Source organism: Pelodiscus sinensis, chromosome 5 (assembly GCF_049634645.1).
Source record: "Pelodiscus sinensis isolate JC-2024 chromosome 5, ASM4963464v1, whole genome shotgun sequence".
In the NCBI taxonomy this organism is placed as follows: domain Eukaryota; kingdom Metazoa; phylum Chordata; order Testudines; family Trionychidae; genus Pelodiscus; species Pelodiscus sinensis.
In genome coordinates this window covers 110242902-110269467 of record NC_134715.1, presented here as the reverse complement: position 1 = coordinate 110269467, position 26566 = coordinate 110242902, and the positions used below count along the sequence as shown (strand labels likewise).

Here is a 26566-nt window from a genome sequence, read left to right as displayed (position 1 = left end):
TTTTGACAGTTTAGCCTATTAGGATAGAACTGTACTTAAATATCACATTCCACAGCACTCCCACTGTTTTGAATGACAGTTTAGGACACATTAGGTGCGTATGTGTGTGCACGCATAGGTGGACACACAGTAGGGGGGGGGGGTCATGAGATGACAGCGGATTGCTCAGGCTGAACTACCATATTGAGTTTAGCCAACAGACAAAAGACATGTAAAATGCATTGGGAAGCAGTCTATATTCAACACTCACATATTCCTGCCTTTCCACTGGTGCCTTTAAAATGTTAAAACTTAAAAAACAGTGAATATCCTATAGTACCTTGGAGACTAACAAAACATGTAGATAGTATCATGAACATTCGCGGGCACAACCCACTTCTTCAGATGAATGGAATTGTTAGTAAATCTTTGATTATTTTCCTGCTGTCTGGGCTACATAATAAAGTATGGCTGCTTAGGACAGGCTTTAGCTATTTATAACATTGTTTGTGACAGATACATTGCCAGAAAACGTCATTGATGAGGTAAGGCCCAATCTCTTTGAACTACATGAGTGAAGATAAAGTTGGGGTTTTTTTTTGTTCAGAAAACTAACAATAATATGGAGACCTCTCTCTGTATCAATGACCTGTCCTCTTTGTTATTTACATTTCCCCCTTAATTTTTGTGTCATCTGCAAACTTTATCAATTATAATTTTTGCATTTTCTTCCAGGTCTTTGTTAATGTTAAATAGCATAGGGTCAAGAACCTGTCCCTGAGGGACCCCTCTAGAAACCCAGCTGCTTGATAAGAATTTCCCATTTACAATTACATAGAGTTGTAGGATGGGAAAGGATCTCTAGAGGTCATTTAGTCCTGTCTCCTGCACTCATAATGGGACTAAGTATTATAACATATCATTCAGTCAGCTTTTAATCCATTTATTGCATGCCGTGTTGATTTTCTATCATTCTAGTTTATTAATGAAAATGGCATGTGGTACCAATTAAAATGTTTTACAGAATTTTATTATATCAACAATATTATCTTTACCAACCAAGCTTGTAATCTAATAAAATATATTGTTAGTTTGACATAACCTATCTTTCATAAACCCTTGTTGATTGGTATTATTGCAATATCATCCTTTAATTTTGTTTAATCAAGTCCCATATCAGCCACTCCATTATCTTGTCTGACAAGTCTGTAATTATCTGGATAATCTTGTTTATCCTGTATACATATTCTCACAAAATTAGCTTTCTTCCACTCCTCAGGAACTTCTCCAGAGTACTAAGACTTATTGAAAATCAGTATTAATGGGCAAGTGAGTTCTTCAGCTAACTCTTAAAACTTGTGTATGCAAGTTATCGGGACTTTCTGATTTAAAAATGTCTGTCTAACTTTAGAAGCTGCTATTTAACACTCTCCTGAGATGTGGAATGGAGAATTGCATAAGAATGACAACACTGGGTGAGACTATAGGTCCATCTAGCCTACTATCTGGTCTTCTGGCAGAGGGCAATGCCAGGTGCTTCCAAGGGAATAAACATAACAGGTAATCAAATGATCCCTCCCTTGTCGCCTATTTCCCACTTTTGGGAAATGGAGGCTAGGGGTGCTATTCCTGCCCATCTTGTCTAATAGTCATTGATGGACCTAACCTCCATGAATTTATGTAGCTCTTTTTTTAATCTTGTTATAGTGTTGGCAAGTCAAATCGTCAGGCAAAGAGTTCTACAGTTTGACAATGCACTGTGTGAAGAAATACTTCCTTTTATTTAAACCTGCTGCCTATTGATTTCATTTGGTGACTCTTAGCTCTTGTGTTAAGAGTAAATAACCTTTCATTATTTACTTTCCCTACACCAAACATGATTTTATCGACCTCACTCATACCCCACCTCTAGTCATCTCTGTTCCAAGCTGAGACGCTCCAGTCTTGTTAATCTCTTCTCATATGGAAGCTATTCTATGTTCCCAAATCACTTTTTGTGTTATCATATGAAATAACATAATCTCTCCCTCCATACAGAACAGACATATTTATTCTCTCTCTTTGGGACTATTCTTGATAATTCTACAATTTCCACCTTATATGGGACCACTATTATTGTGAGGGTTCTTTTTGTCTGTAATATACTTAAAATGGTGTGACTCTGCTAGCCATTGATTTATCCTTATGTTCAATATCATTTTCTTTCACGTTATCAGTGACTGTCAGGCAATGTCATTTTTTTATATTGAGCACCCTCCCTCTTTTGAACATACACTCCTTGCTATAAAGGTTATAATAATTGATTTTTAACATTCCAGTCAAATGAATCTCCTTATCAGTTTTCCAATCCATTGTTTGTTAGCAAGATTGGTGCATAGGCTGTTAAAAATCTCTTCTCCTCCTGTTTTTTAGTTCCTTGATTAATTTTATTTGCAATATCTTGATTTTTTTGTGCTACAAGCATGCTCAGATATTTGTTTTTGTACCCTCCTATTTTATTTGTTTCATGTTTTCTTGATTAATTAGTCTACTATAGCCAAACTATACAGCCCCCCTTTGGCCCACCTTCTATAAGGAATGTTCCACAAAACCTGCACCACTTACCAGCCAGCAGTTCACTTACAGACTATTCTCCTTCTCTTTTCTTTTGCTTGTGGGATTGGAAGGATGTCACTCTCCCTCTTCAGCATGCTGTCAGCTTCCCAGAAGTTATCTGAGAGAGATCCTATGATCCAGTGTCATTACTGCTGATATCAATCATCACTAAGGGATCTTTGCTGATCAGTTTCAGAAACCTTTTTGATCTTTGTCTTGGCTACAGGAAGGCAACATATTGTTGTATTGGCGCAGGACTGCCAACAGAATTGCCAGGCCCCTGGGCACTGTGGGGGCAGGCTCTAGCTCCCCTGCAAGGGGTGGGGCCTTGTGCAGGATGGGCAGGTTTGAGGCTAGCCCGGGGGGGGCCATAATTTTTGCGTAGGGGGCCATTTAATGAATTTCTATATGTGGTCACTGGCCAGTTCCAGCCCTGGAAGGGGCAGGGGGACTAAGCTCCCCCAGAGTTGTCTGAAGCTGGAGGCTTTGAATAAAAACCCAGCAAAGAGCTCCTGGCTCCACTGCTACCACATTGCTTTGTAACCATCCAGGGTTGCTGTGGCTATTTAAAGGGCTTGCGACTCTGGCCCCTGCTGGTTAGCACCATGATGGGGAGCCATGAGCCATTTAATTAGCATCCTGCTATCTGAGCCACCCTCTGGAAATTCATAGAATCTTAGAATACTAGGACTGGAAGGGACCTTGAGAGATCGAGTCCAATCCCCTGCCCTCATGGCAGGACCCAGTACTGTCTAGACCAGGGGTTCCCAAACTTTTTGAGATGGGGACCAATAAATCCATTCACAAGCTTTTGGAGGACCGGTAACATTCATTTGCATATTTGCATGTTAATTAAGCAAATGATGACTATGTAAATAAATACATTTCTGGTCCTCCCAAAGCCGTCAGTGCCAGCCTTAGAAAAACTTTTGATACGGTCATCCACAATATTCTTTCCAGAAAGTTAAGGGAATATTGATTGGATAAGCGGACTGTAAGATGGATAGAAAGCTGGCTAGAGCAGGGTTTCCCAAACTTTTTACTTTAGTTGGAACCCATTTTTTTAGTACTGTGTCTTGCATTCCAAAAATATAAATGCAGATTAAGAAAAAATGAATACATTTTCACTGTGCATTATTTATTCACAATAATAACAGTATATAACATAAATCTTAATTACAATTTAACCAGTAGAATTTATTTATTTATTTATAATTGAATGAGTTGAATACAAGTCATTTGTGTGCACTTGATAACTTTTAAATAACTAAAAATAGAACTAATGGGAAGGGTGATGTTGTTTTGCATCACATAGCAACTTTATGGCAGGAGCAAAAGAAGAAAGTTTTATCCTCAAATCTGGTTCAACATTCAATCTATTTTTATATTTATTTTTGAAGAAAACCAAAGATGAGAAACTAGTTTCACACTTATGTCGTGACGAAAGGCATTAAGAATTTGACTGCTTTCTCAGATAAATGTGAATATTCATTTCTACAGCTCAACCAAAAATCAATCAAGGATAGTTAATCAAAGTTCTGTTTTAAGGCAGAGTCACAGGACAGTTCAATTAATGAATCCACTTCTCATACACTCAGTTGTAGTATTTCTTCATTTTTGGTGTCAACAATAAACAGGTTCTTAATCCACATTTTACTGGCATCAATTGGAGGAAAATATTCATTTAAACTTGATGTTAGCCCCAAGAGGTGTTCTTGGATTGCTGTAGAAATCGCATCTGAGATATTCGTTTAAGTCTTTTTATACTTTAACTGAATTACAAGAAAAATATGCTGAAAGTTTCTCTTGTTAACTTGCTGTGCCCATAAACGAAGTTTTTTAATTGTTGCCTCAACTTTTTCGTGAACTTTGGAAATATTAATTTTAATGCCTTGTAAATTCAAACTTAAATAATTTAAAAGACAAAATGTCACATAAGTAAGCCACCATTGTTGACCAATCAAATTCATGAAACTTGTCTTTAAATGTAAATATAACATCTTTTGCCAATGGAGGGTGTCACTTCAAGAACAATAAAACTTCATCCTTCATTTCAAAGAGTCGTTTCAAAATGTTTCCTTTCGACAGCCATTGAACCTCACAGTGTAGTAAGAGATGCTCATGTTCACTTCCTAATTCGTTGCACAAAGCAGTAAAGATTCTGGAATTCAAAGGACAAGATTTCATATAATTTATAAACTTCACACAATATTGAAGAGTGGGACTCAAAAGTGATGGCATAGTTTTCACAGCTAGTGCCTCTCTGTGAATACTGCAGTGCACCCATACACAGTCAGGTGCTACAGTTCGAATCCGTGGGACAAGCTCAGTGCGAGACCCTGCCATTGCTTGAGCCCTATCACTGCTCGGTCCCACACACTTTTTCCAGTCAATATTGCTTTGAATAATTAAATCATTGATTAGCTTAAAAAATTCAGCAGCTGTTGTTCTTGTTGGAAGTGGTTTACAAAATAAGAGATCTTGAATGGAGCTTTCATAATCATATCTAACAAAACACATCAAATTGGCAGCGTTAGCTATATCAGTGCTTTCATCCACTTGTAAGTCAAAACACAGACTATCCTGTAGTCGATGACTGAGCGTTTCTTCAATATTTTTTGCCATTTCTTCAATTCTACATTTCACTGTATTGTTGGATAAAGACAGAGAACACAACTGATTTCCCTTTTTTCCTCCATAAATATGGGATGTAATAATATTCAATGCAGGGAGTATTAACCTTTCACCAACAGTATACGGGTAACCTGTCTTGGTTATTAGTTTTGAAACTTCATATGAAGCCAGCACAAAGTTTTCATTTGAAGAGCCCATTGAAAGTGCGCTCTTTTTTTTTAGCAAAAGCTAATTCATTTCTCTTATTTATGAAAAAAATCTATGGGCTTACTCGCATATTCTGGATGCTTGCATTCCAAATGGCGTTTCAGTTTTGATGGTTTCATGCACTCGTTGGATAGTTCTGACACGCAGATTAGGCATAATGGCAAGTGGTTATCACTACCAACGCTTATAAAACCAAATTTCAAATACTCATCAGAATAATTGTGGATCCAAGGAGTTTTTATCTTCTTATTCTCACTGGTACTAGGCTGCACATCATTCAAACATTTTTTAGTTGTATTTTCAGTCACATTCTTCAGCCATGTATCCATATTGAAGATGAAAATGAGAGGGTATGTTATTGAAAATAAATGAAGAAAGCTTAAGCAGTTAACCTAAGAGGACGTGCACGTTGTCCCACTGTGCAGAAACAAGCTGAGGCTGCCGTATCATGTGACAGGTAAACCAATGACACAGGCTTGGCTGCATGAAAAATACACATGCTTCTGGGGAGATGAAGCCCTTGCCAGGTGGCCTGCGCTCCGTGGCATTGCCAAAGCACTGTGCTGCCCCAGAGAGCCCCACCCCCAGAGAGCCACTGAAATCCCATAAGTAGTAGTCTGCTACTCACCCACGGAGACCACTGCCATCCAGCAACCCTGGTTGCATCCTCCGTTCAGCCCAGGACAGGGCTTGGAGATGTGGTGCTGAATTGGCAGTCCGGGAGCCCAGAACTCCCGGCCGTATCCTCCGGGACAAGGCTCCGGGATGTGGTGCCGCACGGGCATGCTTGGAGCCCAGAACACTCCGGCAGCCACGCTGAGGCCTGGGATATTTTTGCTGCAGCCTGGTACCGGGCCATGGCCCATAGTTTGGGAAACGCTGGTCTAGACCATCCCGGATAGACATTTATCTAACCTACTCTTAAATATCTCCAGAGATGGCGATTCCACAACCTCCCTGGGCAATTTATTCCAGTGTTTGACTACCCTGACAGGAAGTTATAAACCTCCCTTGCTGCAGTTTATTGAAATTCTATACATAGAAAGTGGCCAGATGCAGTCAGCGAGCTGGATCAGATTCAGCTCCTGGGCCACATCTTGCCCAGCTGTGAGCTAGCCTCCCCCAGCCAGCCCTTTATCACTGCCTGGCCTTTGCATCTAGAGCTCTGCAGAAGTGATTTAAAGGGCCCTGGGCAGCTGCCCCTCTACCCTTGTCAGCAGCTCTGTCAGCATCATGCTGCTGCTGGCCTGGCCTGTGATTAAATTGCCATGATTTAAAAGCAGCAGGAAGCCCCAGGACTTCCACCCTGAAGCTGCTGCCATGCCACACTAATCTGCTAATGTGATTGTAAAGGAAGTGTCAGGGAGCTCTCAGCTGCTGCTACCACAGCGGTAGTTGTGGGAGACCTGGGCCCTTTAAAATCACCTGGACCCCTGGGCAATTGCCCCCTTTACCACCCTCTCAGCAGCCCTGGTTGGTCTCTTGCAGAATGATTTTTTTGATTCTTCTGATTATTGAATCCCCAGCATGGGCTGTCTGTCTCCCTTGAGTGCTTGGTGGACAAGCTTGTTTCTTTTCTTGCAGATTGGGCTGAACTGCCATCCACAGGTGTGCCCTGAAGATCTGTTTTCGTGCATCAGCTAGGCCTTGAGAGGTACCTTCCACACTTTCTAGTGTTGAAGACCTGATATCAGTTAGCTGTATGGAATTCCTCCTGAACCTCTTCTCACTGGTGGCCACATCCTGGCCATCCTTGTCTGTTTCATTGCTAATGAGGAATACTGACATGACTTGTTGCCGTTGGTGACAGTTTTCTGTTGCAATAATTAGAGTTATACCAGAGATGAACTTGTCTGCTATCTCAAAGAAGTAGTACAATATTTGATAGCAAATCCTTGCCAAGATCTATAGCCTGTAACTCCAAAATAACACAGAATTATATGCCTTTAATTTCTATAGTAATTCCTCATGTGTTTGAAATAGACTGGGAGACTTTCACAGAATTCAGTTCTAGACTTTTATCTAGGACTATCAGCCACATCCAACTCCTGAAGCTCAAATGCCTGTGAATGAATGTATGAGACCTATAGACTAACATTATGCACAAAAGGGAATATTGCCAACATTGCTAATTCATAGGAAGATATCTAATCTGTCTTTTAATTAAATCTCTTATGTAACCTCCCTCCAAAACAATCTAAGTGGCATAATGATATTTAAAATATCCAGGCTATTGCAGAATAGTGATAGAAATGTAGCCGTGTTAGTCTGGGGTAGCTGAAGCAAAATGCAGGACAATGTAGCACTTTAAAGACTAATAAGATGGTTTATTAGATGATGAGCTTTCGTGGGCCAGACCCACTTCCTCAGATCAAATAGTGGAAGAAAATAGTCACAACCATATATACCAAAGGATACAATTTAAAAAAAAAGAACACATATGAAAAGGACAAATCACATTTCAGAACAGGAGGAGGATGCGGGGGGGGGGGGGGGGGAGGAAGGAAGGTAAGTGTCTGTGAATTGACGATATTAGAGGTGGGGAGAGTGGGATGTTTGTGAGTTAATGGTATTAGAGGTGATAATTGGGAAAGCTATCTTGATAATGTGTAAGATAGTTCAAGTGTTTGTTCAATCCTCTTTGGAGAGTGTCAATGAATGACAGTTCAGAGGATTCCCTTTCAAGTGCAGATGTAAAAGGTCTTTGTAGCAGAATGCAGGTGATTAAGTCATTGAGAGTGTGTCCTTTCTGGTTAAAATGGCAAGAAACTGTTTTTTCTTTGTGATCTTGTCTGATATCTGTTTTGTGGGCATTAATCCTTTGGCGAAGTGTCTGAGACGTTTGTCCAATGTACATAGCAGACGGACACTTTCGGCACATGATAGCATAGATTATATTTCTGGATGCGCAGGAATATGTGTTCTTGATCTTATAACTCACTTGGTTAGGTCCAATAATGGTATCAGCAGAATGAATATGTGAACAAAGCTGGCAACGGGGTTTGTTGCAAGGGAAGGTACCAGGGTTGGTATTAGTGTGGTATGTCCTGTGGTGGTTGGTAAGAATCATCTTGAGGTTAGGTGGTTGTCTATAGGAGACTATTGCAGTTTTACATCTCTTCTAACTGTAAAGGATGGCCTAGAATTGCTAACAATTCTGCATTCCAACATGAACATTTCTCCATTAATACCCATCATCTCAGTTTGAAAAATCAGGAATTACAAATAGGCAATGGAAAAAAAAAAGTCTTACTTTATATTGTTAAGTGAATTCAGCATTGCAAAGCAATCTGGAACTGTCCTAGATACTACTTAATTTAATTAATATTAACTGTATCCTTCCAATGTTTCACCTTAGCTAATGTACTTGTGAATGTAGTCCTTATTGCTATAAACCTCTGATCTTTCCTCTAAATTCTACTAAGCCTGGACCTCAATGTTATCTCGTGGCAATTAGTTCCACAAGTTAATTATTCATTAGTTAAATTTGTCGCCTTCAGTTCATTGCCTTATTCATGTGGTGTGAGAAAAGGGTTAAGAGGAGCACTTAGCTGACCTCTGTTTATTTGTATTAATCTCTGCTGTTCCTTCTTAGTCATCTCTCTAACTCTCTCTCTCTCTCTCCCTACAGAAATCTAATAATTTTCATTAACTGTCTTCAAATCCTCCCCTTCTCTTTTATTCGTATTCTTATAGTCTGTGACCTGCCATGTTCCTATAGTTAGTTTTTATACCGTCATAAGTACTTATCCTTACAAGATGTTCCTAGGGCATGATCCATAGAACTAGAGAAATGAGCTTTAATTTGGTGGTAAGATAATTAGTTGACATTATAATTAAATAGAATTTTAAAATAGATTATTTTTAATCGGAGAAGGAGAAATTAGTAGGGCTTTTGCAAAGGAAATTTATGGCCAAACAATGGAATTCTTAGAACATGTCAGTAAAAGATCAAGTGAAGAAGAACCAGTTAACACACTTTAAGATGGTAAAAAATTATTTAACAAAGGTCCCTCAAAAGAAGCTATTAGGAAACTTAAGTGTTCATTAGGGATGTTACACAGTTACGTAATTAACTGCTTCCTATCCACTGAAAATCTCAGCGGTTACAGAGTTGCATGCTATAGGCTCTTCAGTATAAATCTTACATTGCAGTAAGCTCCCTGGGAGCAGAGCTGGCAGCCAGTACGTGCTGGGAGCCAGCCCCCAGCTGCCAGTCCAACTCTCAGGGAGACAGCTGTACTGTGGGTATATTTTATACTGCAGATCTTGCACTGTAGGGTGGCAGCTGACTCCCTGAGAGCTAGTGATTTCTGGAAGCTGGTTTTTAAGCTGGCTCCTGGCTTCATGCTGGTGGGAGCCTGCATGCTCATGATTATCGGTTAAACATTTAAACAGTTATACTATTACATCCCTAGTGTTCATGGGGTGAGAGGTAAAGTGCTGGTATGGATTAAAATTGGCTAGGAAATAGAAAATAATAAATAGGAATATTTTGACAATTTTCCAAATGACAAAATGGTAAAGTTGCTTGCCCCAAAAATCTGGTTTTGGATAGGTGTTTTAATGGGTTTATCCGTTATCTGGAATGGACAACAATTAGGTGGTTAAAAATCTTCCAAAGACGACTAAGGAACTTGAAAAAAAACTTATTAAATTAGGTCAGTGAGTGTGATGAGGCCACATGAAATTAGTGGTTGACAAATGCAGGCAAATATATTTTTAAATAAATTGTGCAACTCTCAGCAGTGCCGAGTTCAATCTAAATTAACACTAACCCTGTAAAGAAAAGACCAAGACATCACGGTGAGAAAGTCAATGGAACTACTGCCCAACCTGGCATAGCTGGCAAAAAAGCAAACAAAGTGAAGATACATAAAGAATAAGACAGAAAATATTTAATTTGCTACCCTCCAGTCCTCTGCTACAGTGGCTGACTTTAATGAACAATTGCATATTTTTAGCAGCTCAGCTATTTAATTCTTAAGTTCCTTCCAGGGAAAACTTAGCACTTTGCATAATCAGACCATTAATGGAAATACACACATTTTTCACCTCAGGGATAAAAGCAGAAAAATAGTAGGAAGACTACATGTGACATTCAAGTTGCTCAAAGGATTTTAAACATTTGTTTTTATTTTTGACCACTTGAACTCCGGTAGAGGCATCAGGGTCTTAAGGCAAAATTTTTCAAAAATGACTGACTAGTAATTTTTGATGCCTCCATTTTTGGTTGCCTTAAAAAGGCCACCTTTCCTTCCTTGTAATAATTTAGAAATTAGCAAAAATAGAATTGCCAGATTTCTACTGAATCAATAGTCCATAGCAAAAACATAAAAAAACAAAGAAAAAAAGCAGTAGCCCCAAAGTAACCCAATCTATGTATTTAAACAATTTTTATTATTATGAGCTTAGACTATAGGTTTAAAAAGAACCACTATATATTCTAGAGCAGGGGTGGGCAATAATTTTTGATTGGGGGGGGGGGGGCAGACACATGACACTGCAAGATTTTGGAAAGTGATTGATTGAGGGCCACACTCTTCCATGATATGAATGGAAGAGATGTGGGGTCTGGGATGGAGGTTGGCTGCAGGTTGGGAGCTTGGGGTAAGGGACTGGGGTGCAGGAGGGAGACTGGAAGGGAGTTGGGATGAAGCAGGCGGTTGTGACCTAGAGCGGGGGACTGGAGTGCAGGGGTTTGGGATGTGACCCAGGGTAGGAGGGGATTGTGATCTGGGGCAGGAGTTTGGGGTGCCAGATCTGGGAGGGGGTATGGGTGTAATAGGGGGACAGAGGGTTTGGGTATGTTAAGTGGGGGGAGGAGGGGAGGAACATGGTTCTTCTTGGCTGTCTGTTACTCCAACAAGCAGCACCCATTGCCTGGTTTCTGACAAACTGGCCAATGGGATGTGCTGGGGGCAGGGTGGCCCCTAAAACTTCCCCCCCTTCTCCAGTATTAAAACAGAAATGGAGCCCTGCAAGTAGGGTTGCCAGATGGTTTCAACAAGAATACCAGACACACTTGACATAACATGACAATCTATATTACATCTTATTTAGAAAATGCCGGATATTTATATTTTCTCAATTTGTTTCCCGAACAGAAAGCTCAAATACTGGACTGTCTGGTTCAAAATCGGACAACTGGCAACCCTACCTGCAGCTACATTTCTGCACAGTGCTACGGAGCAAGCTGGGGAGCCTACCTGGGGCTTCTCACTGTCTCCACAGGCCAGATCTGGTGGCTTGGCAGGTCGGATTTGGCCCAAGCCTGATCTAGAGTATAATAAAATGGTGGATGTTAGCAGCACAGATCTGTAACAATAAAATTGTCAGCTAAATCTCGGCTTGGGTTCATGTGCATGCTTTATGCAAGTAGCTATGAATAAATACAAAGAATTGGAAGGAGGGTCTTAACGTGAAGCTGTAAAGATTTGAGAGTAAACATCACCTCCATGAAATTCCCAGACGTATTCAAAGTTGTGAATCATTGATGAAGATATTGAACAGTACGGGTCCCAAAACAGACCCTTGCGGAACTCCACTTGTTATCCCTTTCTAGCAGGATTTAGCACCGTTAACAACAACTCTCTGACTATGGTTATCCAGCCAATTATGCACCCACCTTATGGTGGCCCTATCTAAGTTATATTTGCCTAGTTTATCAATAAGAATATCATGCGAGACCGTATGATTACTTACCAGTTGAAAGAGAAGGACATAACAGTCCAACAGACACAGTTATAAAATGGCTGGCTGCTTAAAGCAGCATTTGTTTGTATTTGCATATGTAGAGGACCAGCAGCTCCTCAAAAGGTGTTTTGGAAAAAAGTCCAAGAATTGCAAAGTGCAACTGCAACCCCGATGAGGCATCAGCCTTTGTGTGTAACAGTCTACATTGTCTTACTTGGTAACCTGATCCAAAGCCCATTATAGTCGAAAGAAAGACTGACAAACATGTGGCACTAAATGGAAGAATAGATGGCCATCCTGGGGCATTGCCATTCGCCCCCAAAATTGGAGAGTTGGAAAAGTGCGAAAGTTTTTAAGCATCCTTTAAGTAATGTTTGTTGGGTGACACCTGAGGTTGGTTTCTTGTCAGCAGGGGAAGATCGCAGGTGGTCATTCTGTTGCTCTGCTGCTCTTACAGTGAAGCACTGAAACATTCAAAGCTGGGCTAATGTGGATGTGCATGGGGTAGCCTGAGCATCCCTACTGGTGTCACAGGGGGCTTGCTTCTTCTAGCCTTTGTAAAACATCAAGATGTGAGGATGAGGCATGTCATGATTATGAGGGTTAGCCAGCAGCCTGGGGATTAAGGGGTTAACTACACCTAGCCAGGTGGAGTGACCAATAGGAATGTAGGTGGGACTTTTCAAACTGGGACAAAGGAATTTGGGTTTTTTTCTTTTCTCCTTTTTGTCTCTCGGAGAGTTCTCTGCAGCTACAGAGAGGGACAAGCATGTCTCTCTCTCTCTCTCCAAGACATCATTCTTCATTTTCTGTAAGTAGGGTAAAGTTTAGGTAGTTTCGTTAGGTTTTATTGTGTTATGGATTGGGTATGGGATCTGAGATCTGGCACTGCTTAAAAGATGTTTTGGCTTTTCTTTGTAACTAAGTTCTAGGCCCATGGAGTTTCTCCATGAGTATATTTTGTTACCTTTCTCTCTAGTCATTATACTTGCAACCAGAATATTGTTGTAATAATAAAAGTTCTTTCTTTTCTTTTATTAACCTGGCAGTGGTTAATGGTGTGCCCTGATTTTTGTTTAGGGGGAAGATTTCCCAAATGATCTTTCCCCTGGTTTCTTTAGCAACATTTGGGTGGTGGCAGCGGAAGTTTTATTCCCAAGATCTAGGTTTTTAAGATCTTGGGGGGAAGTTTTATACCAAAGCCTGGTAGATAAGGCTTTGGGGTACACTTGCTGGCCCCCACTTCTGCATTTATCATGCCAGAGTGGGGAAGGAGCCATGACAAGGCAGATCATGATAAATACTGCAGCAAGCATCTTCTGATCCATGTACAGAGCTTTCTTCCCCAACACTCCTTGAGCCTGCTTGTTTCAGTGAATTTGAAAAAAGTGCTGCAGTAGCTCCTAGTCCTGCTATTGGCTCTGACAAATACACCTCTGCATTGTTGGTAGAGTAGCCAGCCTGGGGAAGGGGAGGAATGAATTACCTTTCCAAGTGGTGCGGTGAAGTGGGGACACAGCAGCAGAAGTAGCTTTTGGTTGGCTGGTCAGAGGGAAGAGTAAGCCAAGGAAACAGCATGGCTGCTTATCTTTGTGTTTTGCATTTGCTGCTGCAGTTCAGTCCTTGCCAATCCAAGAGCTGGAATCTGTATCTCAGGAGCTCTGATTTAACTCAGCTGCTCCTGATTTCAGCCAAGAGCCAAGCAGGAATTTGCATGGGCTGGACCTTCTTGTTATGCCTTATGAACCTCCATTCCTCTCACTCCAGTGAGGGGGGAGGGAGGAGAGCACTAAGCTGTACTTACCAGAGTGGCATGCCTACTTGCTGAACAGTTATCTTCCATTATACATAGATTTATATCTTTAATTCTAATCAAAACACTTAGAGACTAAAATAAATGAAATCTCCATCATCTCGATTTGAGAAGTATATTGTAACAATATGGAGTTTGCAAAATAACTTAGACTCTCCAGGCCTGATTGTACATAGAAGATTTTAATGATTAATTACATGAAAACATCATGTGGGTTACACAACCAAAACCTGAGTACTGATACTTTCTATCCTCTTTGGATAATCTCACATTATTTGCCAGCAGTGAAATAGAGCCAGACTCTTGCTAGTTTCATTCTCATACATTATCTGACTCTCATTGTATACAGAAATCACTGATCAGCAGAGCCCGGCAAATCTGTGTCTATCCACTTTATATTCGTACCTCATTTTTGCAGATATGGATGTGGATACAAATTTTATATCTAAAACCCTGCAAATTTGCAGATATCCCCTTTAAATCCACGGATATGAATGTGGATATCTGTGACCCATTTTTGAGGAAACAGATGTGATGCAGATACACAATTTTGTATCCACACAGGCTCTACTGATCACACATTTTTAATACTGCCTTTAAAACAAAAACACACAGTTCAGCATTTCCCATTTTTAATTCAGAATTTAGCAAAACAGACTATGGCACAAATAGAACATTCATTGACAAATGTATAGGTTTGAGTATAGACAGTTTAATAGACCCAAATAGAAGAGTAAGGGAAAACTTGTAAGAATATTACATCCCATCCTTTGATTGCTAGTTATAGCAGACTAAGAATGGAAAAATGTTGCTAGGCAATACTTTGAGAACAGTTCAAAACCATACTTGGTTCAAAATGAGACTGTTAGTAAATGTTTGCCATTATAGAAGGGTTAAACCGTACTTCAGAAGTTCAGTAAAACTGATATCGGGGTGCCAACACAAATGCCAACATTATCAGAGATTAATGCCAAGTGGCTAGAGGATGAGCAGCACAAAGTATCAATTTTAAGTTATTATGAAGAGTTCAGTTATGACAACCTGACTCAATCGGAGTACAGGTTGAACCTCCCTTGTCCGGCACCCTTGGGATGGGAGTGGTTCTGAACAAGGGAATTTGCCAGACCAGGGGAGATCAGGCATCCGGGCTCTCCTGGGGCTCCCCTCCTGGCAGCTGCCCCGGGAGAACCTGGAGAATTGACCTCTTCCAGCCCACTTGCCTGGGTCTGCTGCCCACAGACAGCTTGTGGGGCTCTCTTCCTGCCCCCCACTCCCACACATGGTGGCAGCTGTTCCTGAGATTTCCCGGCCCCACGCATGGCAGCAGCTGCTCCAGGGGTTCCCCAGAACCCTACAAGCAGCTAAACAGCAGTTACTCCCAGGGGTCTCTATCCGCAGGTCAGGGTACCTGCAGGCTGTCGCCGACCAAACCAGCTCCCCTTTCAAGCTGCTCTGAACCTTTGTGGAAATAGAGAGACAAAGCACAAGAGCTATGCAGTTCCAAATACTTTCTTGAAGAAAACATCTCTGTATTTTTTCCCTAAAGATTTGATTAATCTCAGCATATGATTCTCCACTGCTAGGGCAAATGATGAGGAAGGACACAGGAGGTGGGCACCTGCTACGTGACTGCCCCCACATGACTCCTCCCCCTGCCAACTCTAGCCTGGGGGAGGGCTTAACCAATGCCCCCTCTGCCCCAGGTCCCACCCATGCCTGCCCAACCCTCATCCACCATCTCCCCCATCCCTGCTCTGCCCCTGCACGATCTCTGCCTTGCCTCTACTCTGTCTTTTCCCTAAGCCCCTGCCTCCAAGTGATGCAGCCCAGGGAGACTAGCAGGGGACTGGCATTAACATCAAGCATTGTCCCTCCCCTCACCCCACATATACCCCTGTCCACTGGCATATTTAATATTTAATATTTAGTATTAAAAAACAGTCTGATTCTCCTTTGCATTACCCAGATTATATATTGAAATAATATCTGGTATGGAGAACTTCACCCTTTCCTATCACCAATCAATAAAAGTGCGCTCCGGTAATTTTCTAGTAATGGTTAATATACATAGCTGGTATGTGAACATACAATCACAATGTAAGATTAGAGAGACAGGGTGGGTGAGGTAATATCTTTTAATGGATCAACCTCTACTGATAAGAAACATTGTTTAGTTTACACAGAGCTCTACAAGTCTGGGAAATGTACTCAACATGACAGCTAATACAAGGGGGAAGAGATTGTTTAGTGCAAGTAGTCAACATCTATTGAAGTTAACGCCTCTTCAGTCATGGGAGATGGAGAGATGGGAAGGATGTAGGGAAGGAGAAAGTTGAGGTGGGGGGACTATAGATTATTGTTTTTTCCTTCCCTTATTGGCCACCTCACTTAGAATAGTTCCTTGAAATATATGTTAAATACTTATGCTAAACAATGTGTTCTGCCTTGTATTTAACTGTGACTGACACCTGCAGTTGGCTTGTGGCAGCTGACTCTGGCTCAGGGAACTTGGGCTAAGAGGTTGCTTAACCGGGAAGTGGATGTTTGAGCTGTGGTTGCAATCTGAGCTCTGGGACCCTTCTGCTTCACAGAGTCCTGGAGACAGTCTCCAGCATGAGCCCAAATGGCTACAGGTGGGTGTACAACTGACTGGATAACCGTTCTCGGAGAGTAGTTATTAATGGTCCACAGTCATGGGCCTAACAAGTGGGATTCTGCAGGGGTCAGTTTGGGGACCAGTTCTGTTCAATATCTTAGATATTGGCATCAGACCCAGCCTTTGGGCAAGGCGAGCGAGGCAGTCACCTTGGGCCCCATGCATTCAGGGCCCTGTGCTGCCCAGCTCTCATCCCTACCTACGCGGCTGGAAGCCATACGGCAGTGCAGCTTAGCATGCTGCGTTGGGCTCCGCACGCGCTTTGGCTGGGTCTGATTGGCATAGAGAGTACTCTTCTTAACTCTGCAGATTATACCAACCTGGGAGGGGTTGCAAGTGCTTTGGAGGATAGGGTCATAATTCAAAATGATCTGGACAAACTGGAGAAATGGTAAATAGGATGAAGATTAATAAGGAGAAATGCAATGCACAATCATTTTCAAATATACAGAATGGGAAGTGACTGTTTAGGAATGAGTACTGCAGAAAGATCACAGTACTCAGTGGACCACAAGCTAAATATGAATCAAAAGTGTGACACTGTTGCAAAAAAACAAAACAAAACAAAAAAACCCCCATAATTCTGGGATGCATTAACAAGAGTGTTGTGAGCAAGACATGAGAGGTAATTCTTCTGCTCTACTTTGTACTGATTAAGCCTCAACTGGAGAATTTTGTCCAGTTCTGGGCACCACATTTCGAGAAAGATGTGGAGAAATTAGAGAGGATCCAGAGAGGAGCAACAAAAATGGTTAAAGATCTAGAAAACATGACCTATGAGGGAAGACTGAAAGAACTAGGTTTGTTTAGTATGAAAAAGAGAAGACTGAGAGGTAACATGATAGCAGTTTTCAAGTACCTAAAATAGTGTTAAAAAGAGGAGAGAGAAAATTGTTCTTCTTGGCCTCTGATGATAGGACAAGCAATGGGCTTACAACTGTAGCAAGGGAGGTTTAGGTTGGACATTAGGAAACTTTTCCTAATTGTCAGGGTGGTTAAGCACTGCAATAAACTGCCCAGGGAGGTTGTGGAATCTCCATCACTGGAGATATTTAAGAACAGGTTAGACAGATGTAACCGCCACTGGGCAGATTTGAACCCTTTGAGCTAAAAGCCAGTTGACTCTCAGCCCATGCAGTATCTGTTGCTGTGGTCTAGGTGCCACTGCATGGGACAATGAACCACACTAGGTAAATTTTAAACAATTAACAAAACTATCCAAAGCCCAAGATTTGGTGGTGATGGGGGACTTCAACTATCCAGACATATGTTGGGAAACTAACACAGCGGGGCACAGGCTATCCAATAAGTTTCTGGACTGCATTGGAGACAACTTTCTGTTTCAGAAGGTTGAAAAAGCTACCAGAGGAGAAGCTGTTTTGGATTTGATTTTAACAAATAGGGAGGAACTAGTTGAGAACTTGAACAGTGATCATGAAATAATAGAGTTCATGATCTTAAGGAAAGGTAGAAGGGAGACCAGCACAATTGAGGTAATGGATTTCAGGAAGGCAGATTTTGATAAGCTCAGAGAACTTGTAGGTAAGGTCCCATGGGAAGCAAGACTGAAGGGAAAAACAACTGAGGAGAGTTGGAAGTATTTCAAAGGGACGTTGTTAAGGGCCCAAAAGCAAACAATTCCGCTGTGTAGGAAAGAGAAAATATGGCAAAAGACCAGCTTGGCTTAACAAGGAGATCTTGCATGATCTCAAAATAAAAAAGGAGTCATATAAAAATGGAAACTAGGACAAATAACAAAGGATGAATATAGGCAAGCAACATGGGAATGCAGGGGCAAGATTAGAAAGGCAAAGGCACAAAATGAGCTCAAACTAGCTACAGGCATAAAGGGAAACAAGAAGACCTTTTATAAATACATTAAAAGCAAGAGGAAGACCAAGGACAGGGTAGGACCACTGCTCAGTGAGGAGGGAGAAGCAGTAACAGGAAGCTTGGAAATGGCGGAGATGCTCAATGACTTCTTTGTTTTGGTCTTCACCGAGAAGTCTGGAGGTGTGCCTAACGTAGTGAATACAAGCAGAGAGAGGGTAAGTTTAGAAGATAGGATACACAAAGAACAAGTTAAAAATCACTTAGGAAAGTTAGATGTAAGCAAGTCACCAGGTCCTGATGAAATGCATCCCAGGATACTCAAGGAGCTGATAGAGAAGGTATCTGAGCCTTTAGCTATGATCTTTGGAAAAATCATGGAAGACAGGGGAGATTCCAGAAGACTGGAAAAGGGCAAATATTGTGCCCATCTATAAAAAGGGGAATAAGAACAACCCAGGAAACTACAGACCGGTCAGTTTAACGTCTGTCCCAGGGAAGATAATGGAGCAGGTAATTAAGGAAATCATATGCAAACACTTGGAAGGTAATAAAGTGATAGGGAATAGCCAGCATGGGTTTGTGAAGAACAAGTCATGCCAAACTAATCTGATAGCTTTCTTTGATAGGATAACGAGCCTTGTGGATAAGGGAGAAGCAGTGGATGTTATATACCTAGACTTTAGTAAGGCATTTGATACGGTCTCGCATGATATTCTTATTGATAAACTAGGCAAATATAACTTAGATAGGGCCACCATAAGGTGGGTGCATAATTGGCTGGATAACCGTAGTCAGAGAGTTGTTGTTAACGGTGCTAAATCCTGCTGCAAAAGGATAACAAGTGGAGTTCCGCAAGGGTCTGTTTTGGGACCCGTACTGTTCAATATCTTCATCAGTGATGTAGATATTGGGATAGAGAGTACGCTTATTAAGTTTGCAGATGATACCAAACTGGGTGGGGTTGCAACTTCTTTGGAGGATAGGGACATAATTCAAAATGACCTTAGCAAGTTAGAAAAATGGTCAGAGGTAAACAGGATGAAGTTTAATAAAGAGAAATGCAAAGTGCTCCACTTAGGAAGGAACAATCAGTTCCATACATACAAGATGGGAAGCGACTGTCTAGGAAGGAGCATGGTGGAAAGGGATCTAGGGGTCATAGTGGACCACAAGTTGAATATGAGTCAACAGTGTGATGCTGTTGCAAAAAAAGCAAATATGATTCTAGGTTGTATCAACAGGTGTGTTGTAAGCAAAACTCGTGAAGTCATTCTGCCGCTCTACTCTGTACTAGTTAGGCCTCAGATGGAGTACTGTGTCCAGTTCTGGGCGCCACATTTCAAGAAAGATGTGGAGAAATTGGAAAGGGTACAGAGAAGAGCGACAAGAATGATTAAAGGTCTAGAGAACATGACCTATGAAGCCAGGCTTCATGAACTGGGCTTGTTTAGTTTGGAAAAAAGAAGATTAAGGGGGGACATGATAGCGGTTTTCAAATATCTAAAAGGGTGTCACAAGGAGGGAGGAAATTTGTTCCTCTTGGTTTCTGAGGGCAGGACAAGGAGTGATGGGCTTAAAGTGCAGCAAGGGAGGTTTAGATTGGACATTAGGAAAAAATTCCTAACTGTCAGGGTGGTCAAATATTGGAATAAATTGCCAAGGGAGGTGGTGGAATCTCCCTCTCTGGAGATATTTAAGAACAGGTTAGATAGACATCTGTCAGGGATGGTGTAGGTGGAGCTTGGTCCTGCCTTGAGGGCGGGGGGCTGGACTCGATGACCTCTCAAGGTCCCTTCCAGTCCTATGATTCTATGATTCTAGGTGTGTGGGTTACACAGACACCTGTCAGAGATGTCACAGACTTGGTCCTGTTGTGAGGCAAGGAACCCTAAAATATTGCACATGCTCACTCAGGAATTATCCCAGGACCTCTAAGTGCTTTGGATTTGTTATTTTTATATAAAATGATGCTCTTTGTTATTTTATTTCAAAAGTGCTTATCCCAATAATAACTAGGTACTTCAGTTATTCAAGGAAAACAATTGAAAAATATGAAAGAGAGCCATAGCTTGCCTAAAAACTCTAAGATTCAGGAAGAGTAAACATCACAAATCAATATTAGAGGGACAGCTGTGTTAAATCTATTTTAGCAAAAATAATGAGAAGTCCTGTGGCACCTTAAAGGCTAACTAATTTATTTGTGCATAATCTTTTGTGGGCTGCATGCAACTTCATCAATGCATCTGTTTCAGGTGCCATACAAACGGGACTCCTTGTTGTCATCACAGACCAGAAATCCCTGCTCTTGTTCTATTATGAAATTAAACGAACATTGGATAACATTTTTAAAAGCACCATAAGAGTTAAGGGTCTATGCCCTATTTTGAAATCTGACTCAGGGCAGGTCTACACTAGAGCTGAAAGTTGGCTTAACACACAATTCCAGCAACATAAATAACATAGCTGGAGTCGATGTACTTTAAGCTGAGTTTCGGTGCCATCCCCACAGTAGGAGGTTGATGAGAAAAACACTCCCATTGACTTTCCTTACTCCTTGCAATTGATCAACAGGGGTGTCCTCACTATTTGATTTAGTGGGTCTTTATTTGACTAGCTAAATCGAATGCCAAAAGATGAACCGTTGCAGCATGTGAAAACATGTCCTTAGGCAGTGAAGACATGTCCTTAGGCACTTCAGTGCATTAGTCTCATAGGCCTTTAGTAAGACTTAAGCTCCTAAATCACTTTTGAAAATAGGGCTAACATGCTTTTAAAAGTATTACTATTGTCAAAGTTAAAGTCTGGGTAACTCAATATTTCATTAATTTTTCTCATAACCCTATTAATTCAGAATATATGAAATTTTTGTTTTTAGAAGAAATGCTTCACTGCTATTTGCTTTAAAAAACAGAAACCCAATGCCAGAAATCTAGCTCTATAGCCAGTATTTGTGGGTTGGAGGGAGAATGTGCGTCAGTAATTGTGGAAACAAATTGCTGTTTCCATCTTCTGAAGTCAGTGGGAATGAGAGAGGTTCTTGAAAGGTGGAACAGCAGCTAAAATTTAAAAAATGATGTAAAAAATACCATGATCGTGTCCCTTTCATTTTGATGTGCAACTTTAATAGCATATTGGGAAAAGATGAGAGAACTTGCCTCTCCCCCTCTTCTCTTCATGTCCACCAAGACACTCAATCTCTGACACTGGCATATAGGTCCACTTGTATCAGCGGGCATGTAGCTGCTACATTTATCTGCACACTGATCAGCCAGTCCTTGCACAGGATCGCTCTACCCAATTCCCATTGATAATCCAGCTTCCCTTCTCTGTGCCTGATCCTATCCCCCTCCCGCCACCTGATGATCGATTCCATAGGTTTCCTGGAAACTCGGGATCTTGTTCCCATCAGACGTCATGATCCTTCATATATCAGCTTCCCTCCAGAACCTTCCCAGCTGACACTGATTTGCCCTATGCCCATATTCCTCTGAATTGAAAAAAAGCACATAAACAGAGGTATTAATAACACAAACGCTGAACTGCTAGAACTATCACATGCTTTCGAAGCCAGAAGAGCATGTGAGTATTTTTTCCCCTTACAAAGAACGCTGAATTGTTATATTATTCTGTTTTTAATTTCACCATTGTCCACTGTAGAAGGGAAGTTATGTTCTTGTTCTTCACTTGATTTTGTTTCTGATGAAAACTGGCTCATCTCCCGTCCTTCTAAAGTTCTTTTGGCAAATGCCTGGCTGATTTCATTAATGGTCTTATTTTTTGTTTCGGGCAGGACTAAAAACAGATAAGTAGCTCCAGCAAGGCAGATGACAGCAAACACCAGGAAGCAAAATGTCTTCAGTCCATTCTGTGAATAGAAAACAAACCAAACCAGTGTTTCAGATATTAGAGAGGTAAGACTCTTATGAATAAGAGTAATGTTTAAGACTTGTTTGACAGAAACAGTACATGAATCATTATAGAACAGCAGCCCACGTGCACTGCATTTATTTTGAGAAACCCAGAGCAATTTTTTGACAAAGTTCACCTAATAGACAGCAATAAATTCAAGCCAGCACAGCAAGTCATTACCAGTTTAAACATGCTAATTTTTCAGTTACTTCACAAGGAAGGGAGGAGTATAAACAGCTTCCTCAAACCTTTTCCAGGGCTCTTACTTAACAGCTCAGATCAGGGGTGCAGGTGCTCCTGAGGCATATTGTACTCTAAAGCAGGTGATAGCAGTTACCAATATGACTTTAATAGGACATGCTGTTGTTCACATCCCTGAAAATCAGGCTAGTTATTTAGGTGCCTAAATATGCATTTACATATCAATGTTTGAAAATGCTGGCCAGTGTTTTTAGTAGCACCCCTTTGTAATTAAATGAGCACAAAATTAGGAATCTGCCAAAGCCCTCAGGCAGCCAAATGACAGTTTTGAGATTAAAAAGATCAACTTGGATTTTTTTTCCTATTTCTAAATTTCGAGGAGTATATTACATAATAAAAGATGTTACAATATTTACTTTTCTTATAAGAAAGAGAGACCGTTGCAAGAGTTAACTAAGATAAGTGCTATAAAATACAATCCACGTTTACATCCTTCAGATTTTACTACTGCAAATGTTTTACTGTGCAAAAAAAGGGATAACTTCAATAATTTATCATGAAAATTCTAGCCAGCTTGTAGGACTTGCGCATAATCAAAACGAGAGTTTCTATACTGCTGTTAAATAACTCTTGTTAAACAAGCCTGTTTAGACTGTATGTCTATAACACAATTTTTCAAAATCTTCTGTAGTATTTGAGTATTGCATGATACAGTTCCTTTAAACCAGGAACACTGAACATTGAACAACCACTGAATCAGTGGGGTCGGGATACCAACTGGAACTTTGAAAGATCTCACTCTTCTCTGTTTTTATGTAACTTAATACACTCAGAACAATATGGGTACCCAGAACAAATCTCTGACGTATTTTTATTAGCAGGGCAAAATGTAAAGCTCAGCTGTTGATTGCAGTTCATATCTAATAAACTAATTACACAAATATTACAGATTTTCCATGACATCTGACAGTCAGTCCTGAGTAAAGAATACAGGAGGGAACTAGGTATTACTTTAACACAGACACACACACTTTTGTCTATGACAGAGGTTGTTAGAAGATGAGGGCTGCATCTAGACTGGCATGATTTTGCGGAAATACTTTTAACGGAAAAGTTTTTCCATTAAAAGTATTTCCGCAAAAGCGCGTCTAGATTGGCATGGATGCTTTTGCGCAAAAAGTGCTTTTGTGCAAAAAGCATCCATGGCCAGTCTAGATACGATTTTATGCAAGAAAGCCCCAATCGCCATTTTAGCCATCGGGGCTTTTTTGCGTAAAACAGTTCTTCCCTGTTTACACTGGCCCTCTTGTGCAAGTATTCTTGCGCAAGAGGGCTTTTTCCCCGAGTGGGAGCATGAAAGTATTTGTGCAAGAAGCACTGATTTTGTACATTACAAAGTCAGTGCTCTTGTGCAAATTCAAGCGGCCAGTGTAGACAGCTAGCAAGTTTTTGCGCAAAAGCAGTTGCTTATGAGCAAAATCTTGCCAGTCTAGACGCACCCAAGTTGTATTCCAGACAAATACTGAGTGGAGCAGGAGGATTGGGGCTCCTCAGTCTCCCAGCTCTCCAGTGTTACTCTCCTTGCTAGACATCATTCTCATGCTCCCTGGCCTAGTGACATGCACGGTTGATGAAGGTAGGGCTGGGGGAGGCAAGCCCCCCAGTTCCACCCCTTCAGATGAGGCCCCACCCCCCCCATGGGTGCCTCCCTATCCCTCCACAACCACAGGGAGGGGAATAGGGTGGGTGGGCGTGCATGTCCCAGCCTCCCAAGCCCCAGAGCACAGGGAGGGAGGAGGGTGTGCAGCCCCAGCCTCCCTGGCCCTGGAGCATGGGGTGGGTAAGTGGTGCATGTGGCCCCAGCTTTCTGGGCCCCAGGCACAAGAAGGGAGGAAGGCATGTGGCTCCAACCTCCCTGGCCCCAAAGCACATGCATGGGCAGCATGCATCCCCAGCCTCTCCAGCCCCGGAGCATGGGGAAGGAGGAGGGTGTGTGGCTCCATCCTCTCCAGCCTGAAGCATGGGGAGAGTGGCTGCTTGGGAGCAGCAACACTCTGCCCTCAGTGCACCTACCGTAGGCGTTCTGGGGTGAAGCTGGCGTTTTGCCCCTGTCTATTATACCTGACTCCCATGCTTAGTGATGTATTTATCCATAGTGGAACAGCTTCAGCAGGTGAGGTGGTGGGAACCCTACCTCAAACTAGCCCATAGTTCAGTGGTTAGAACAATTTGTTGAGTGATGGGAAATCCCTTTGGAAATTATTTCTCCTCTGCTAAGGGGGTGGAAGTGAGGCTGGGTCTCTCACATCCCAGATGAATGATCTAATCAAGTAGTCTCTGACCTTTTAAAGCATGAGATCACTTGTTGAATTTAAGTGCAATCCAGGATCTACCTCAAACCCAACCCCCCCTTGCCCTAGCTCCTTCCTGGCCCTGCTCCAAGGCCCCGCCCTTGCTCACTCCAGCTTCCCCCTCTTCCCATCCTCACTCAAGTTTTTAATCAGACTGGGGGCAGAGGTGTAGGGGAGGGAGTGCAGATTCTGATCTTGGGCTAAAGGATTTGGAGTGTGGGAGGGGTTCTGAGCTGAACCTGGGACAGGGAGTTTAGGTGCACGAGGGGGTTCAGGGTGCAGGCTCTGGAGGGCGGTTTGGGGGTAGGGGTTTGTGGTGCAGGAGGGGTTCAGGATGGGGGCTGGGGTTGAAATGTTGTCTCCAGCTGGGCACCGCTTACCACAGGTGGCTTCTGGGTGGTGGTACAGGGGACTAAGGGAGACTCTCACCCTGCACCACTCCCAAAAGCAGCCAACAAACTCTCTCCATTCCAATCCCTGTTCTGCTCTGTGGAGATGAGGTACAGGATTGGAGGAGGGGGAACCCTGACATCAGCATCCCTCCTCTTCTTCCTGTGCCCTGTACAACAAGCAAGAGGCCCTTGGAGGTGGAGGACAGCTCCAAGGCAGAGGGCAGGAGCAGCATGGCAATGCTGAGAGGGGCAGATGAAATACCAGCACTAGATAGCCTCCCAGCTCACCGTCAGGATCACCTGTCAAAGGCTCCAAGATCTACCAGTAGATCCCAATCTACTGGTTGGTGACTACTGCTCTAATCACTTGGCTAAGAGTTATAAGGTGGGCACTGCCTCCAGCTGCTTTGTGGGGAGCGAGGCAGGTGCTTAGTTCATTCTTAATAGAGCTGACTCAGACACCTATGCCAAGTGACTCGAGGGGGTTCGTCACTGCAAATTAGGGACATTAAATATCAGTTAATTGAATAGTTGAGTAATAGCATTAATTCTTATTGGTTAATAGACTATTCTACAGTCCCTGGGAGCGGGGCCAGCAGCCAGTGCACTCTAGCCTCATTCCTGAGGAGCCCCCTGCCACTTCACACTGCTGCCTCTCTATCAGAGGCAGCAGTATGGGGTGCCAGGTGGGAGCTGGTCCACAAGGGGAGCCAATTTAAAAAACAGCCCCCTTGAGGTCTGGCTGCCTGTCGCCCTGTGACGCAGCCTCTGATAAAGAGGCAGCAGCCCCTGTCTATGGGGGTCTGAGCTCTTGGACCGGGTGCGAGATGGAACTGAGCTGGGCTTACTGTACATCTGGCTCCTAAAACACTTTAAATGCAGAGCCATAGCACGTGGCATGAGTCAGGACAGAGCCGGGCTGCCTGCCCACCCAGCTCCTAATACACTTTGAATGCAGAGCTGCAGCAGGGGTAGGTCCTGGACCCGATGCAAGTCAGGACCAAGCCAGACTGCTGGCCAGCCTGATAAAAAATTTACTGGCGGGGAGTGAAATGTGTGTAGTCAGACTATAGCATTAACCTAAGCTTTTGCTTATCAGTTAATTGACAACACTATGCCCTACTGCATATCACAAGCAGAGAGAGACTTCCCTGCAAACCTGCTCTTAAATGCCTATCTCCTTCAGAAAGTTGAGGGCTTAGCATCATCTCTCTTATCAGTATTTCCCATTGGCTGCCTTGAGCAGCTTCCTGCGTAGCCTGCTGGCTTTGTGGATCACATTATAAGGAATCTGCCCCTT

The 26566-nt window shown here is 42.2% G+C and overlaps 1 protein-coding gene and 1 long non-coding RNA gene across 6 annotated transcripts in view; one reads left to right on the top strand and one right to left on the bottom strand.

Annotated features, from left to right (window-relative positions):
- The window catches only part of LOC102454236 (uncharacterized), a 137527-nt gene that overhangs the window by 92764 nt on the left and 18197 nt on the right, over positions 1 to 26566 (top strand). For all 3 annotated transcript variants that reach the window (XR_012904375.1, XR_012904376.1, XR_012904377.1), the window contains exon 4: positions 22204 to 22324. This is a non-coding gene — a long non-coding RNA (uncharacterized LOC102454236). The remainder of the gene's footprint in view (positions 1 to 22203; positions 22325 to 26566) is intronic.
- The window catches only part of SLC2A9 (solute carrier family 2 member 9), a 182865-nt gene continuing 176048 nt past the window's right edge, over positions 19750 to 26566 (bottom strand). The window contains exon 12 of one of the 3 annotated variants that reach the window (XM_075930735.1): positions 19750 to 22278. In XM_075930735.1, the coding sequence (XP_075786850.1) occupies positions 22030 to 22278 (249 nt within the window). In that variant the 3' untranslated portion in view covers positions 19750 to 22029. The remainder of the gene's footprint in view (positions 22279 to 26566) is intronic. The other 2 variants (XM_006128181.4, XM_006128182.4) reach the window with 2 other exon arrangements.